The 19,304-nt window shown below is 36.1% G+C and overlaps 1 protein-coding gene across 2 annotated transcripts in view; it reads right to left on the bottom strand.

Annotated features, from left to right (window-relative positions):
* Nucleotides 1-7,096: 7,096 nt before the first annotated feature.
* Nucleotides 7,097-19,304, bottom strand: part of LOC107948334 (elongation factor 1-alpha) — a 29,953-nt gene continuing 17,745 nt past the window's right edge. Inside the window, exons 1-3 of one of the 2 annotated variants that reach the window (XM_016882835.2) lie at nucleotides 9,366-9,738; nucleotides 8,224-8,705; nucleotides 7,097-8,134 (exon numbers count right to left, since the gene is read on the bottom strand). In XM_016882835.2, coding sequence (XP_016738324.1) covers nucleotides 7,253-8,134; nucleotides 8,224-8,685 — 1,344 coding nt within the window. In that variant the 5' untranslated portion in view covers nucleotides 8,686-8,705; nucleotides 9,366-9,738 and the 3' untranslated portion in view covers nucleotides 7,097-7,252. Of the gene's footprint in view, nucleotides 8,135-8,223; nucleotides 8,706-9,365; nucleotides 9,739-19,304 lie in introns of those variants that run through there. The other variant, XM_041111092.1, reaches the window with a different exon arrangement.

The following is a 19,304-nucleotide window of genomic DNA, read 5'->3' as shown; positions in this document are numbered from 1 at the left end:
CTTGGTCTTTTGTTATATGTCATATTGGTCTAGCCAAATATGTTGACTTATAATAATAGTTGATTCATTTTGTGTATGGCCAAGAGATATGGCTCATAATGATTATTGGGTTGTAAACCTATTCATCCATGTATGTATGTGCCAATTCTATTATGATATGGCCTATGGTTATTGATGATTGAATGTTTATGAATGTCTTATGTATGTATGTGTCAATTCTATTATGATATGGCCTATGGTTATTGATGATTGAATGTTTATGAATGTCTTGTGTATGTATAAGATGGTATGAAAATGCATGTATACAAGTTTAAGTAATATTGCTTATTCATATATGCATGTTGGTAAGATTTGATTTGTCATATTAGGGAGTCTTAAAAAAGTATAATGTGATGGGAAATTATCATGCATTGGCTATGTTATGAGTGTTAAGGTATCATTGCAGCCATAGAGGTGTTTGTACGAATAAAGGTGGCAAGTGGCTTGGAAAATAGCCTTAAAGTCACCTACACAAGTAGACACACGGGCATGTGTCTAGACCGTGTGTGACACACGGCTTGCCTCGTGGCCGTGTGATCCAGCCGTGTGTCTTCTGCACCCTAATTAATGCAAAACAGAATGCCCAAAAGTAAACACACAGAAAGAGACACGGCCTGTGAGAGACACGGCTTCAAAACATGGGCGTGTGCCCAGGCTATGTGAAGTCTGTACCTGATTTTAGAATCTAATTCGCCACACGGCCTAAGGACACGGGCGTGTGCCTTGGCCATGTGACCTTATTTGGTTGATGACGTCATAGTCAAAAAGTTACACGGGCTGAGGACACGGGCGTGTGTGACCACACGGCCTGCCCACACGGGCGTGTGACTCTCCAAAGCATGAAAATTTTCTAAGTGTTGTAAAATTTCTGAAAGTTCCTAGTTTAGTCCCAAATCTTTTTCGATGTATGTTTAGGGACTCGTAGGCCCATATAAGAGATGTTAAATATATTTTTGAATGACCTCAATTGGAACAAATTTTTATGGTCTGTTTTCGTGCGTTTGATTGCGTTCAAGTACAGTAATGCCTCGTACTCTATTTTGGCGTTGAGTACGAGAAAGGGGTGTTACACTGGATGCACCTCCGATGGTATAGCTAGTTGTACACAGAAATTATCCACGCGATCATTGTCCACCACCTTGTGAGACACATTCTCCCCGACGACACCATTGATTGTATTTTTTCTTTTTACTTTTTTTAATGTAAATATAGATATGTCATAAATAAATAAAAATTGAGGTTGTTCGTTCAAACAAACCATTTGTCATTATTACTATCTATGTTTCATCGATAAATAACAAATGTTGGATTTTTTTTATTGACATATTATTTATAATATGAAATCTTTTAGATTTACCTTGTCATTTAAATAAGAAAGAGAAGAAAATGAACATGAAAAGTGTAAAATAAAAATTATTCGCTCTCCGTACATCGAAAGTCATGACATTTCACAACAGAACATCGACCTTTATAATTTATTTTGAATACAACAAACACTATTAGTATGACACACGCGTATAAAATTAAAATTTGGTTATAAAAATAACACTAAGGAATATGAAATTTGGTTGAAAGTAATGTTATCCACGTTGAGGCCCCAACGTTTCCCTTTACAGAGAACATATTGACTTCGTATGCCCTGGGTTTCTACAATACTCGTATAATTTCCTCTCCCGAATATCTATATTGTTCCTTATCCAGGTGAAACTCGGGCGACCTTTCGGGACGCCACATAGGTCATTGTTTGGCACCAGCTTGAATGGAGCGCTAGACACAAGTAGCCACATACTCTCATCTGAGATGGGTGGGAATTCAGGACTCTACATACTACAAATGCATTGTAGTCGATAGACGTCGTTGATGTAAGACGTGTACTCAATCTATATGTTCTTACATGGTAATTATATATGCGCATGAGAATCGAAATACTTGGAATCTCCCACAATCGCAAGTTCCTTCCATTAGGTTCACACGATATGATATACCTGACATTTTCTGGTCAGGTCTAACATGCTTCGTGACTTGAAAATTGAGGTTCCGACGTGAGTGGCACACTACATACATCATGTTTTCTCTTATTGTACTTCGCCGAATCTCTTGCATCACGTCATCGCAGAATGTACCATCGCCCTCTATTTGCCCAGCATACACTGACTTCGTCTTAGGAAACAAGGCGGTCAGTCAAAAGTATGTCCCTTTGACAATCGATGTTATTGGAAAATAACGCGTCCCCTTTAATACCGAATTAATGTACTCAGCCAAGTTTGACGTCATGTACCTGTATCGTAGACCCTCATAGTATGGTTACCTCCACTGATTGAACGGTATATTCAAAACATATGTCACACCGTAAGCATTAATGGTGCTCAAGTTGTTCAACTTTTGATGGAAAACATGTTGGACGAGCTCGTAACCTGTCGATAAATAGGTATTGGTTAGTGCAATAAAATAACCTCGTAATTGAAAATTCGATGTGTAGTAAATACATAATATGAACTACAAACTCATGTCAATGACTAGATCTTGCTTAGTCGTCGAAGAATATTTTTGGTAGTAGTTCAATTCTACATGTCGTACGCAGTACTGATGATGAGTGCGATTCTGTAGGGATTTGTGATGATCAATCGCCGAGAGTATTCCAGATCATCTGTCTGATATGACACATGTCGGGCTGCAGGCAAACGAGACGGCGCAATCAACTTAGAAAGAAATCTCAATCATCTGTCATTTCTCCGAGATTTATTGTGAACATTATAGGTAGAATCTTCTAATTACCGTCCTAAGCAACGACAAGCAATAGACGTTGTTGATAGCTTTTATACAACCAGGTGCCGTCAATTTGGACTATAGACTTACAATGCTAAAATGCCTCCCTACATTGCTCAATAGTCCAAAAGAACCGGTGGAATACTCTTTTCTCAAGGACCATCTGGTTGTCGCAGTACTTTAGGCGTGTTTTGAGATTGCTTACAGAACCTGGTACATATTGATCCAATACCTGACACCATTGTCATAGATAGTTATACGAACCTTCTCACTATGATACAATTTTTCCATAGCTTTTTGTTTTGCAACTCATACCTTGTAGTAAGTTAGAGTGTATTGGTACTGATTAAGTATGTTCACAATAAGCATCGGTATTTCTATCTGGGGACTGGCCTTCACTATCAGTAGAATAATGTGAGCAATCATATTTGATTCTAGCCTCGGATGGTCTTGAGTTGCACCCATCGTAGCACACGTATAGGGACTGGGATACTTCTTTATCATCCATAGCCTGATTTTCTTCTAGTAAGATGCCATGATTTTTTACTTACACCTCTTGTCCTTCATTGCGTACTTTCCTTCAAATTTCTCAGAGTGAGACTTCATGACGTAGTAGTTCACGTCATTCTTGATGTTGTACCGCTTCAGTGTAGCAAGAAAAACATCTTTGTTAGGGTATTATGTTCTAACTTCCAATACTCGTACATCACGAACTATGCTTGCATAACCAGGTGTTCTGTGCAGAAGCAGAGAAAACATTAAACCACCTTCGATCGATAGGTCAATTTTCGTCATGTGGGGCAAAAGTTCATATACCTTAAATCACTGATCTGGGTCCGAAGCATTGTCCGAGGTGTCATCGTCCGACTCACAAGGTTTTGACTCTATTGTAACTGGATCTGGTTTGAAAAATAGTGCCATTTCTGAACCATCTAGACTGTGCTGCCAGAATAGCTCAGGTTTTGCCTCCTCCTCCTCGTTTACATTCGCAACCCCTTTTCCCTCACCTGCATCCCTTTCTTTGTCCGCGCCTTCATTGTCACCTTCGAGCACGGTATTGGGCATACCCTCGTCGACCCCTATTGAAAGGAATAGGTCATTGATTCTCTTGTAACCCATGTGCCCACTAGAATAATCTTCGAGTTGATGATCGGTGTATGTCGATGATCTTCCGGTATAACTATTTCTGTCCCATAACATTGACCTAGTGCTGAAGTTGAAATCGAATGCACTGATTGAATGTCGAGGCCGAGTGTCTAGATTTGGGTTATGTTGATACCCCGATGGTACTGATCCCCGAAGTTTAGATCAATGCCGGAGACCAGTAAGTGTCTACCCATATATGTATAGCCACTTTTAAGGAGGCCAGAAAACCCACTGCACAACTATGTAGTAGGACTTTTTGCTTGAACTTTGGTACCCATATTTGTCACGACGGAGGTCGAAGATGGGCCAAATCCATCAACATTGACGAACTCAAGATATAACTCAATAATAACATTTTCGCTTGAGATGTCCAATGATATGACTATTTCGAGATGCGTTTTGCTAATCACATCAAATAGCTCATGCTTATATGGGTCAACAAATGCAAGAAATCTACATTGCAACCTTGTAATTCTTCCCCGGCTTGATCCCTCGACACTTTTCTTAATTCTGGTCATTATCTCATACATTTGAATGGTACTATTGAACGTTAATTTTACGGACTTCACTCCTACAAACACCACCTCGAACTCTGTATTATAGATTTGACCATCGTAGTATATAACGGATTTCACTTGCCGACTCATTTTAATATCGATCATGGTTTGGATGAATAAAAGTAAAAAATAAGTAGAGAGTTGTCCAAATGAATATGCACAACTCTCACCCGTGATGCAATGTTCTTTTGTTTGATATTAACTTGATGTGTGTCTATGTTATGAAAATTACACCATTTTTATAAGAAAATTATGTAGGGAGAAAGAGAATACGTGCTATGAATTTTTTAAGAATGCACACATTCGTTGCATAGTGTACGGTGTAAATAATTTTCATCACGCATTCAGAACTCATATATTTTTATCAATATTTTGCGCTTTATAACATGCACAATAGTCATTTGAAAAGGTATTTTCTGCCCAAGGATAGTAAATATGTTAGAAAAAGCCCACTCGGCTGGGCAGGCTTTCTCTAACATATTTACTATTCCAAGCCTGACGCTTCGAATAATTCGGATGATTTAAAGACTTCAACATGTTTAAAATATGTTCCAGTGTGCTTTGAAGGTTTTCCTTTGCAAAACAGACCCTTCCATGCTGCAATAAAATGGCTCTCACATACCAAGCTTTATCATCCTTCACTTATATAATTTCTCTCCAATCCTTTCTATTTCTCCACTATAAACCATTTCTCGGTCTTAAAAATTTCGATTGCTAAAAATATTTGGTTTACGTTCGAGGTATTCTTGAGTCGGCAGTCATGCGATATGCTCCGAGCCACACACATTTCATATATCATGCCGAAATGGGATCATTACCTCCGAAACCTATCCTAGAGAAGTTGGTTATGGGGTGATTTTTCTTTGTATGGTTAAGGATGAAAGTCAACGTAGAGGTCTCAATCGACGACCGTTATGCGGTAATAGATCGGGGTATAACGAAAGAGCCATTTAACAGTCGTTATGCGGTCACTAGCTCAATCTTTTTGAATACCTAAAAATGATACCCTATAAATACCATACAGAAGTTTGAAGGCATATTCATACTAAAAAACTCTGAGGCTTCTAGTTATAATCAGTGTAATTTTTTTCTCCATTTCCAAGAAACTGATAACTTTAACCTTCATTCTTGTTCGAAGGCTGGCATCGTCGTGGACGTAAGAGGACTCTCAAGTGGGGAGTGGCTGTTATTGTGCAGTAAAAGTGATGCTAGCAACGAAAGTTGTCGTTATTACACAATCCATTAATAACTACAACTACTAGCACGACAACTCGAGTTTGACCTCTACTGTGCCAGAACATTCGCTCTCCTCCTGAGAGCCCTCTTTTGTCCACCTCGATATCGGCCTTCGGACAAGAATGAAAGGTTAGAGATACTGGCTGCTTGGAAATAGAGAAAAAAAATTACGTTGATTACATCAGAAGTCCCCAGAGCTTTTTCATATGATTATGGCATCAATCTTATGTGTGGTATATATAGGGCATTGTTTATGGGTATCCAAAAAGCTTAAACTCCTGACAGCGTAATGACCACCACTTGGCCCATCGGTTATACTCGAACCCATGACCACATCATGACCACCGACTGGGACCTTCACATTGAATTCGATCCCTGATTGTATCAAACATTATTACCCCGAAACTGAATTTCCTCACAATGGGTCTCTAAGGTCATCATTCTATCTCGCCATGACATATGAAATGTATGTGTATTGAGGCATGTTATCACATCCCCCGACCCCTCAAAACTACCTAACAATTTTCGTCGTTTCAGTCGAAAACCCTGAACACTTTTAAAATATCCTGAACCCTAACAAACCTAAACCAAAAACACTAACCCTAATAATATAAAAACCCTAACCTTAGGAGAAAGATCTGGTTAAATCGACCTATATCCCTAATTAATTTTAAAATTAGCCTAAAATCCTAATTAAAATAAAAATAGACCTATAGGCCTTATTTTGCCATTATTATTACTAGTTTTTAATTTTATATATCAATTAAAATATATGAAAATTGTTTTATAATTGTGTAAATTTAATTTTATAATTGATATTATAAATAAATTTAAATTATTTTATAATTTTTTATATATTTTTAATTCAATATTTTATTTTTTAAAAAATAATGTCTTAAATTATTATATATGGTTATGTATACCTTATTATATATATATGATTGTGGCTTAAATATTCATTGGTATTTTTAGACCGTGAGAATGATGAAGTCATAATTCAAGTGTTTTTTTTTTTTTAAAATCTAAAAATTCTATAAAAGAAATTAAAGAATTCATAAACAAAATTAAATGAAAAGTAAAAATAATATTAATTATTTTTTAAAAATTTAAAACCAAACCGCATATTAAATAAATATTTTACCTTCTTTCATCTTAATTGCAATTTGTTTCTGGTTGTTCTTAATTTTCCTTTTCCTATTTTTATCTTAATTTTTGTTTCTTCCTTTTTGTTTGTGCTAACCCATCAACTAAATAGTTCTGCAAAACAATTTTATACTCAAGGACATCAAGACAACGGCAAATATATATATATTCAAAACACGGTACCTTAATCTAAAATTAACCAGGAAAAGTTAAACAAGACAATTGAACAATTCTTGATAAATTTCGGAACCAAAACAATACACGATAAAGCATATAAAAAATGGTCAAAATATTTCCATACAATTACTACCAGACAAAAAATAAGACCAAAACTTAGAAACTATCCTGGCATCTCAAATGCAATCTCATTTCTTCTTGGCAGCAGATTTGGTGACCTTAGCACCGGTTGGATCCTTCTTCTCAACGCTCTTGATGACACCAACAGCCACAGTCTGACGCATGTCCCTGACAGCAAACCGACCAAGGGGTGGGTACTCAGAGAAAGTCTCCACAACCATAGGCTTGGTGGGAACCATCTTTATCATCCCTGCATCACCATTCTTCAAGAACTTGGGCTCCTTCTCAAGCTCCTTTCCAGATCGCCTGTCGATCTTGGTCAGCAATTCGGAAAATTTCACAGCAATGTGGGAGGTATGGCAGTCAAGGACTGGGGCATATCCGTTTCCAATCTGCCCAGGGTGGTTCATGATGATGACCTGAGAGGTGAAGCTGGCAGCCTCCTTTGCAGGATCATCCTTAGAGTTTGAAGCAACGAAACCACGCTTGAGATCCTTAACAGCAACGTTCTTAACGTTGAATCCAACATTGTCACCAGGGAGAGCCTCAGAGAGAGCTTCATGGTGCATCTCAACAGACTTAACTTCAGTGGTCAGACCAGAGGGGCCAAAGGTCACTACCATACCAGGCTTAAGGACACCAGTCTCAACACGACCAACAGGGACAGTTCCAATGCCACCAATCTTGTAGACATCCTGAAGTGGGAGCCGGAGTGGCTTGTCTGAAGGCCTCTTGGGCTCATTGATCTGGTCAAGAGCCTCAAGGAGAGTGGGACCCTTGTACCAGTCAAGGTTGGTAGACCTCTCAATCATGTTATCACCCTCAAATCCAGAGATTGGGACAAATGGGATCTTGTCAGGGTTGTAACCAACTTTCTTAAGATATGAGGAGACTTCCTTCACAATTTCATCATACCTTGCCTTGGAGTATTTTGGAGTTGTTGCATCCATCTGTACAAGATGATAATTGAAATTCAATTATTGATAAAAAGAACATCAATACAATCTAACAATAAACTCGAACACGTTCTAAACCTTACCTTGTTGCAGCAGCAAATCATCTGCTTGACACCAAGGGTAAACGCAAGCAAAGCATGCTCACGTGTCTGACCATCCTTTGAGATACCAGCTTCGAAACCACCAGTGGTTGAGTCAATAATGAGAACAGCGCAGTCAGCCTGTGAGGTACCAGTAATCATGTTCTTGATGAAGTCACGGTGTCCAGGGGCATCAATGACAGTGCAGTAGTATTTGGTAGTCTCAAACTTCCAGAGGGCAATATCGATAGTAATACCACGTTCACGTTCGGCCTTAAGCTTGTCAAGCACCCATGCATACTTAAATGACCTTTTGTTCATCTCAGCAGCCTCCTTCTCAAACCTCTCAATCACACGCTTGTCAATACCACCAAGCTTGTAGATCAAATGACCAGTGGTTGTAGACTTCCCGGAGTCGACATGGCCAATGACCACAATGTTGATGTGAACCTTCTCCTTACCCATTATAGTACTCAAGAGAGGAGCTAAAAATCAAGAAGAAACATATTCATAAAATAAGCTCAAAACATAATTTCAAGTCAAAATCACACAAGAAGACCAACATCTTGCGGACAAGAAACAATGAATCTGAGACCCACTTTTATTGTTTACTAAGAACAGTTCAAGTCAATTTCGAAAAAGAAAATCAAGCCCCATTTAAATTCAACAGATCCAACATTGATAAAACGTGGCCGCTGGGATTCGAGCCCAGTTCCTCCATAGATATGGAGTTCATTCCAATGAACTACAGCCACTAGATCTTAACTTATCCTTTCCCATGAAGCTAGTCAAACATTTCCATCGAAGCCAAACTAAACTAAGAAAATAATACTCGACAATTTTAATTATTCGTTAAAAAATTTCCCTTAGGCAGCATTTGCTTCTATAAACCAGTTATCACAGGAATTATTTTCTCAGAAAAATAAATTCCAGAGTTCAAAACTTACTTTCATGAATGAAATCTAAAAACACAACCAAAAAAACAAAGAATCAGATCGAAACTACACACAAAATATGAATCGTATGAGAACCATTTCAGCAAATCAGATATAATATTTCAGCTACCAACAAATCAGACTACCTTTTCTTTCGAATCAAAGCAATAACATTTGAAAGATAATCATAAGTTGTAAATGGATTCATACCTGTGAGCTAAAAGGGAAGTCTTTTGATATTGGCTTGACCAGAAGCAGAAGAAAAGAGCGTTGAGCGAGAACAAGAGAAGGCGAGAGCAGGCTGCTTTATCTTAAGTAGCCAGCCACACTCTCAGCTTTGGCTCAACTAGGGTTTCTTTCTCATCCGTCGGATTGCATTAACGGCTCACGACCGACATCTCAGATTAGACGTTAATTTGACATTCTCTTCATGTTGGAAAACCAATAATACCCCTGACCTTTTAAGAAAATAACAAGGTAGGATCTATCAACGTGTGTCTTCCTTTATTCCCACATGTAAGGCAACACCGTGGTTGTTTCTTCGTCGGTGTATACATCTCTCTCCCTAACCTGAATTTTCCCACTCACACCTTTTTCATTACCAGCAGTTTCTCCAGAAATAAACATTGAATTGAAACACCAGTTAAAACTCAATCCTCCCAAACTACATCCCACTTGAAATTGATTTTAATTTTAGCCTCTTAGATTGACTTGAAATTTCACCATGAGAGTTGATCATCCATTAAAAGTCGTGACTTTAACCCATGTCAGGTATCAAAGAGGTGATCAACATGGCCATTTCTTAGCTTGGGTTTCGTTAGTCCCTGTTTTCATTTTCCTTGGTGGCTTTGTTTCTCATTTCTACTTCAGTAGAAAGTTGTTAATCAACAATAGCCTGAATTTAGCTCCTATCCATCCAAATTCTACCACTTCCCTCAATGTTACATAAGAAAGATGCCTCGTGCTATGTGAATGAGCATTTTTCCTCTTTAACATAACGCTTATTCTGTTACAAGATTTGAAACACTTCCCTTAAATGCATCACATGCTTCTCAAGTGATTTACTTATTGTACACTACAATAAAAAATCACAAAATACTCTGAAAAAGTTTGTAGTACCTTATTCATCAGGGTAAAAAAATGTCCTTGGAGCATTAGTTAATCCAAAATGCATAACAAAGAACTTATACGAATCATAATGCGTCGCACAAGTTGTCTTTGGTTCATCCTCTTCGACTACTTTGACTTGATGGTACCTCGACCTCAAATCCAACTTGGTAAACCACCTTACACTACTAAGTTGATCAAACAAATCTGCAATGAGTGGAATTTGGCACATGTTCTTCACAATGATCTTGTTCAATGCTTGATAGTTGATGCACAATCTCAAAAACTCATCAAGCTTTTTCTGAAACAAAATCGGTGCACCATATGGAGTTTTAGATGGTCTAATGAACCCAGCATCTAAGATATCCTTCAATTGTTTCTAGTTTCCTCCAATTTTGGCGGTGAAATTCAATATGAGGACTTGGTTGGTGATTTGGCATTGGGCATTAACTCAGTCCTGTGATCCTCCCTCTTATGAGGTAATTTTCTGGGCAACTCGGCAGACATCACATCTCGAAAAAACTATAACAAAAGAACCACCACTTTTGGGATCTCCTCAATAGGCTTATGAGACCCATTAACCTTCAAAGTTTCTAAGTAAGAAACTTCATCTCTACACACCCCATTAGCAAATTGTATTACGAATAAGACATTAGCTTCCGCACCTACCTCACATTTAATCGATACCACACATTAGTGGCACTAATCCAAAATGCACATGTAATTAGTAAAAGGGATAAGAAATATATTAATCCGGTCAAGGAAAATTATACCAACCACAAAGTCATAATCATCAAGTGTTATTACTTCAATGATTTTCATATTAGTCCAACTACCAATGTTGTAACAGCCCGATTTTCAATGGTGTCAGAAATAGTGGTTCGAGACCACCAAATCCGACAAGTAAGCTAGTAAATTTTAATATTTAGTATTTATGAGTCAAATGTGGTTTTAGAAAGATTTTTTAAATTAGTAATTTGTATTTTATAAGGATTTATTAGGTCAAGTGGTTTAGAAAATGAGGTATCGAGACCTCGATTCTATAAACTGAGCCATAAATATCTTAAATGGTAAACAGAGAGGACTTAAAGAGGAAATAAGCCAAAATGAAATGGTTGAGGCGGCATGGTAGTGAAAATAAAAAAATAGCCATTTAATGGCAAAATAGTAAATAAAACAAAATTAAAACTACAAATTGAAACTTTAAAGGTTTCTAGACAAATTCTTCTTCAATTTTCAGCCAAAAGCAGCCATAGGAGAGCTCCTTAAGCTATTTTTTATATTTTTACTTCAAGTGAGTTTAATTCTTACCATTTTCTTGTAATTTTTATATTTTTAAGACTTTTACAATTAGGTCTAACTAGTTATTACCTTAGTTTTTTTATTTTATTGAGAATTTTGAAAATTACCATTGATGAATACTGGATGTTTTTGATAAAATAACATGGATTTAAAGCTTTGATTTTGTTGTATGATGATTTTATAAAGTGATTTTTGTTAGATATTGATTTTAGGACCAAATTGTGAAAATGTTAAATATTAGGGTTTTGTATTAAATTTCTATTTATCAAGGGCTGTATAATAGCCTAGAATATTTAGATAAATTATCAATTGAGAAAAATTAGTTCATTTAATGGACCAACTAGTTAAGGGATTAAATTGCAAAAGTTGTAAAAGTTGAGATAATTGTGTAATTTCAAAAAATTGAGGGGTATTAATTGTGAAGTGAATGGGAACTGAAATATATGCTAATGGATGAGTAATTTTATATTTTAGATCAAGATCCTGTAGATACTCGTGAAAAAGGAAAATTAGCGAAATAGTCCTTGAACTTCTGCAAATCTTACAATTTAAACTAGGTAAGTTCATACGGTTAAAATTTAATATTTACATTGATTTGTGGTGAATGATTTTTTTTATTTATTCTATTTTTATAAATGAATTATTGATGGAGTTATGCTTTTGAATTGAATATCCGGATCAAATAGAACGCAGGATTTGAGTACAATCGTTTTGTCGCGCAAGACGACATTAGAGGAATTGACAAAAAATTACCCAAGTAAATCGAGGTTCAGTATTGTTGAGAAATTTTGTGTTTACTTTCCTTTTAGCTCTCACGAGCTTCTGTTTAACTCATATGAGTTTCCATTCAGCTCTTTTAAGCTTCTGTTTGACCCTTATGGGTTTCCATTCAACTCTTTTGAGCTTCTGTTTAACCCTTATGGGTTTCCGTTCAGTTCTTACGAGCTTATGTTCAACCCTTATGGGTTTCTATTTAGCTTTCATGAGCTTCTATTCAGCTTTAGGGCTTCTGAAAACGATGTACTCCTATCCGTAAGCTGTTCTCTAATTTGGGAAGATTTGGTAAGTGATTATGTAATTGAAATTGAAAAACATATTGTTTGTTATTGGTATTGATCTAAAATAAGTATATTCATCGTTTGAAGATGTGATTGGCAAGGAGTTTACATTAAATGAATTTATCTAATTGATTTATTATAGTAGGTTCGGTAAATTTTAAGTTTAACCCATCGAACTTATAGCTTATTTGTGTTATTTAATGTCTTTGTAGATTTTTGAGAGGTCGGATGTAACACCCCTTACCCGTACCCAAGACCGGGACAAGGTACGAGGTGTTACCAGACATATACTTGAACACTTTCAGAAAATACGTGTTATAAAATTTCATTTTAATTTAAAACCAATCAAGTAACATCATAATGTCCTTATTATAGGCCTACGAGGCCCAAAACATATATTAAAAGAGATCCGGGACTAAACAGAGAACTATAGAAAATTTTAGTAAAATTACTAGGGTATGCCTCACACGCTCGGGTGGAGGCAAAACACACGCCCGTGTGCTTAGGGACACGCCCGTGTGTCCCACCCGCATTGAATTATTTGGATTTATTTTTCACTTCAAACCTACATGGGTTTTCACACGGCCAAGCACACGCCCATGTCCTTGGCCCGTGTGCCTCACATGGCCTAGACACGCATGTGTCTTCTCATGTGTCCAAAAACGCGAACATTCTGTTTATGATGTCATCATTCATTTTTAGGCACACACCCGTGTGCTAGGCCGTCTCCTCCACATGATTGAGACACACAACCGTGTCTCTGCCCGTGTGTTTACTACCATGCAAGCTGACCTAAATTTTTAGGTGTAGGGAACACACGACCAAGCAACATGCCTATGGGGGCTGACCGTGTATCACATACAGCCTAGACACTTGCCCGTGTGTCTACCCATGTGGACCTTTTCAGGGCTATTTTCCAAGCCTTTGGTCACCCTTTATAATCCATACACACTTAGAGATTTCAATGGTATGTAACATGGCATAATTATACTCTTAAACAACCTTGACGTAACTCATTGCATGCTAATCTCATCTTATCGGTTTAGTACATGCTAAATTATCTTTTTCGCATTAGGGATTAACATAGCACATTTTATACTTAGGCCATATTATAACCATATACCATTGTATACTATGTCCACTCTCAAATTATTAGGTTCCATTTCAAGCATCCATTCATGATAAACCTCATCATCATATCTCATGAAACATTTAAACATAAACATGCATCATTAGTAGGTTTACAACCTACATCAATATGAGCCATATCTCATGGCCATATACAAAAGAATAAGTATACCATTTAGACCCTTACATTGGCTAGCCAAATGACATATATAACAAAATAACAAAAAACCCTATACATGGCATTAAACAAAATGAAAGTATCTATATACCAAAGTAGGACCAGTCGATAGTATGTTGATTCTCCAACCGTTTTCCAATCTTCACGAGTTCACGAGCTCTGTAAGACAAGGAAAGGATAAAAGGGGGGTAAGCATTTATATGCTTAGTAAGTCCAGATAACTGAAAAGTAAACTTACCGGTTAATTAGAATACAACCATATTAAGCAATAATTCCAACAAGCATGAAATAGTTTCCCTATCACATGCACTCAATCATCAAGTTAATATCATAACAATACATCATGTCATTAGTATTAGATGAGCTCATCAATTCAATATTCCCATTATTTTTTTGAGCATGTTAATCCCGTTGAATTTTTCAGAAAATCTTGATGGATAGCCATTTACCGTCAAGTCATACAAGTGATCATCTCGAGTACGCACTCCCGTGAAACCTATATCTTACGACGGGATTACCAGTCCAGGCTAAATCCCCCGTAATAGTAACTCATAGAGCAATGTCGGGATTACCAGTCCAGGCTAAATCCCTTTTTAACAATAATTGCTCTCATAAGCTCGGATCTGAATTGCCAGTCCAGGCTAAATTCAGTCATCAATCGGATTACTCGTCTGGGCTAAATCTTTAATGCACCATATTCTTCAGAAGGCTCGATCACTCAAGGAACACACGTTCGGGCTAGATCCTTTCTATTTTAGATCATTGGATTACCTACCCGGGCTAAATCCTTTTCTGCAACACATGCCCATGTGGACTTTTTCAGGGCTATTTTCCAAGCAACACGCCCATGGGGGCTAATCGTGTGTCACTCACGGCCTAGACACATGCTCGTGTGTCTACCCATGTGGACTTTTTCAGGGCTATTTTCCAAGCCTTTGGTCACCCTCTATCATCCATATACACTTAGAGATTTCAGTGGTATGTAACATGGCCTAATTACACTCTTGAACAACCTTGACGTAACTCATTGCATGCTAACCTCATCTCATCGGTTTAGTACATGCTAAATTATCATTTTCACATTAGGGATTAACATAGCACATTTTATACTTAGGCCATATTATAACCATATACCACTGTATACTATGTCCACTCTCAAATTTTAGGTTCCATTTCAAGCATCCATTCATGATAAACCTCATCACCATATCTCATGAAACATTTAAACATAAACATACATTATTATTAGGTTTACAACCTAAATCAATATGAGCCATATCTCATGGCCATATACAAAAGAATAAGTATACCATTTAGGCCCTTACATTGGCTAGCCAAATGACACATATAACAAAATAACCAAAAACCCTATACATGCCATTAAACAAAATGAAAGTATTTATATACCAAAGCAGGACCAGTCGATAGTGTGTTGACTCTCCAACAGTCTTCCAATCTTCACGAGTCCACAAGCTCTGTAAGATAGGAAAAGGAGAAAAGGGGGCTAAGCATTTATATGCTTAGTAACTCTGGATAACTGGAAAGTAAACTTATCAGTTAATTAACATACAACCATATTAAATAATAATTCCAACAAGTATGAAATAGTTTCCCTATCAGATGCACTCAATCATCAAGTTAGTCTCATAACAATACATCATGTCATTAGTCTTAGATGAGCTCATCAATTCAATATTCCCATTCTTTATTTCAGCATGTTAATCCCGTTGAATTTCTCAGAAAATCTTGATGGATAGGCATTTACCGTCAAGTCATACAAGTGATCATCTCGAGTACGCGCTCCCGTGAAACTTATATCTTACAACGGGATTACTAGTCCAGGCTAAATTCACGTAGTAGTAACTTATAGAGCATTGTCGGGATTACCAGTTCAGGCTAAATCCCCCGTAGTAGTAACTAATAGAGTAATGTCGGGATTGCCAGTCCAGGATAAATCCCTTTTTAACGACAATTGCTCTCATAAGCTCGGATCTGAATTGCCAATCCAGGCTAAATTCAGTCCTCAATCAGATTACCCGTCTGGGCTTAATGCATCATATTCTTCGGGAGGCTCGATCACTCAAGGAATACCTGTTCGGGCTAGATCCTTTCTATTTGAGATCATTGGATTACTCGTCTGGGTTAAATCCTTTTTTACAACACATGCAGGATCTCATGTCATGTAAGCCATAGTTTACCTATCGGATTTCCCTTTTCTATTTCAACCGGGAAATTTATCATCTTTCTTTTACACAAGCACATTTCATGAATTATTATGCAATGAATATCTAAATTTTTATACATTCAAGAACATGCATGTTTAAGTATATTAAGATTTTACTTCGGGTTATATGAACTTACCTGGTAATTGCTTCGGTTTCGTGTCTCGGCTATTCTAAAACTTTTCATTTTCCACAATCGACCTCCGGAATTGGTTCCTCGAGGTCTATATCAATAAAATTAGATTATTAATACATCACATTATTTGTTTTAGGCCTAAAACTCACCCCCGGGCAAAATGATCATTTTGCCCCTAACCTTTCACAATATTTACAATTTAGTCCTAAGACTCGTATAATGAAATGCATGAAATTCCTTGGCTACCCAAGCCTAGCCGAATGCTATTCACACTCATAGCAGCCCATGTTTTCCCTTCATTCTATATTTTCTTACCCATTTCCACAACTTCTACAATTCAGTCCTTTAAGCCATTTCCATGAAAAACCACTTAGTAAAAGTTTTTTACCATCCTTTAAACTCTCATATCCCTCCATAAATCATCAAAACACAAACATATCATGCATGGGTAAATTTTTGAACATGAACCCTAGCTTGAAATTTAGGTAGAAATAGAGAGAGCATGTTACGAGGATCTCAAAAATATGAAGAACGTTAAAAACAGGGCTAGGGAGCACTTACTATTGAGCTTGAAAATGTTGAAAACCCTAGCTATGTAGACCCTTAGAATTTGGCAGCATGGAGAAGGAAATGAGCTGATTTTAGCTTTATTTTTCCCTTTTTATTTTGTTTATTACCAAATGACCAAAATACCCTTCCTTACTAAACTTCTAAAATTTTCCATGCATGCCCATTTTTGTGCAAAAACTTAAAAATTGGGAAAATTACTCTTTAAGGACCTATAATTAACATTCCAAAGCAATTTCATACAAATTGCTTCTAGAACCCAAGTTTTGCAATTTATTCAATTTGGTCCCTAATTTCCAATTGGACACCTTTCACATGGAATTTCTTCTTAAAACTTTAACACATGATCATTTTCTTATCCTAGACCTCATAATGATCATGACATAATTATTTTAGCGTCAGATTTGTGGTCCTAAAACCACTATTCTGACTAAGCCTTAATTCGGGATGTTACATCAAAAGATTGGATCAGCACATCAAGCCACACTATCTAGCTTATTCCGGTAGCTTTTGAAATGTACACTACGGTTTATATGGCATGTATAGTGTTGGAATGGTTTTGAGTAAAGTTATTTCGTGTAAATATTATAATTTATATTTTGTTTATATTTCCAATCAACTTATATATGTGTGTGTAGTCTTATCATGCTTGATATATGTTTAGGTATGATTAATTGATGGATAGTTTATAGGCATTTTTTGAATAAATGGTATAAATATGCAAATATTTGTTTTGATCAATATGGTAAATTTGATATGCTATGATATATGAGATAATATGACATGCTTAGAGCTTGAGTTGAGTGTATTGAAGGTCTTGTTATGGCCTATGAGTAAGAAATTTGAAGTGTTTAGGTTGAAATCAAATATGGGTGAGAAATGTAGCCTTAAAATGGCCTATTTTTGTCCAAATGGGCGTGTGTCTCAGCCGTGTGAGCCACACAAGCGTGTGTCCCCTACATCTAAGAAAAATTCTGAAGTTTTGCAAAAAATTCTCTAAGGTTCCGGTTTAGTCCTGATTCATTTCTAATGTGTATTTTGGGCCCCGAGAGCTCATGTAAGGGACAATATGAGTGATTTATGATTAGTTTCTGATATGTATGTTAAATGATATGAAATGTTTGTATTTGATCTAAAAAGTCCAGTAATGCTCTGTAACTTTGTTTCGGCTATGGATAAGGGTTAGGGGTGTTACAAATGTAATGATCTGCTTTTTAGTGGTGTCAAAAAATACGGTTTCAGAATCCTATTTTTGTAAATCAAGCTCGTAAATATTAAATAGGAATACTTTACGGATTTAATTTAGTTAAGTAATTTAGCAGAAAATATGGTTAATTAAGACCCAAGTACTAAATTGTAAAAGTCCAATTGCTATAGATTTTTAATCAAGAAAAGGCTTGGGGCCTTGGATAGCAATTATCCAAGGGACTAAAATGGTTAATAAACTAATTTAGAATAGGAGTTAGTGGGATTCGTTAATGACTTCCATTAAGGGTTAATTTATTATTAAATTAAGATTAATTAAAAGTAAAACATGCTTAAACTAATTAATTAGTTAAGGTTATTTATTGGTTAAACTTAGTATAAAAGCAAATATCATCTTCCTCATCGTCCATCGAAACAACAACAAGAAAATGCCATTTTTTTAACCTTTGCACATTCGACCATCGTTTACAAGTAAATCCTTGGACATTTTTCTTTGATTTTTATAGATTTATGATCATGAGAGATTGATTTAGCTAGCTCATGTATCAATTTGTTCAATTTTTGAAATTTTGATAAGTTTCCATTGTTAAGAATGTGAGGAATTAGGCTTGAAATTGATAGAAATTTAGCTTAGATTATGAAAAGGACTAAATTGTAAATCTTAATAAGCTTAGTTGTTAATTTTGTTACATTAGGGACAAAATTGAATAAAATGAAACATATTATGAAATTATGTCAAGAATAGAAATTGGGTCCTTAGTGAGTAAATGTGAAATCAGATTTTAATTTGATGTTATATATTGAAACTTATGCTTATCCCGAGTTTAGGGACTAAATTGAATAAAATACAAAATATGCTTGGCTTTGTATTTGAATGTGAATCAGATGAAAATTGATATTGTATATTTATTGAATAATTACTCATAGCTAAAGATGACATCGGGTCGTTGATAGTGAAAGGAAAAAATGACAGTTAACGACGAGTGATACAAGATTTCAATTTGTATTTCTATGATTCGAGATCAAATTAGTTATTGCATATTCATGATATTTTGCATATTATGGTATTGAAGTGATTTGATAATGGTTATTTAAATTGAATTGCTATGATTGAGATTGAAAATTGAAATAGTGGACTGAATTGAATAAATAGAAAGTAGCATGATTTGATTTAAATGCTATATGTGGTATGGAAAAGAATTGAAACATATTATAAAATGTGATGAAATTTTGAAATGATAATAA

The sequence above is a fragment of the Gossypium hirsutum genome, chromosome A04 (genome assembly GCF_007990345.1).
Source record: "Gossypium hirsutum isolate 1008001.06 chromosome A04, Gossypium_hirsutum_v2.1, whole genome shotgun sequence".
NCBI lineage: Eukaryota > Viridiplantae > Streptophyta > Magnoliopsida > Malvales > Malvaceae > Gossypium > Gossypium hirsutum.
This window is presented reverse-complemented; position numbering and strand designations above follow the sequence as displayed.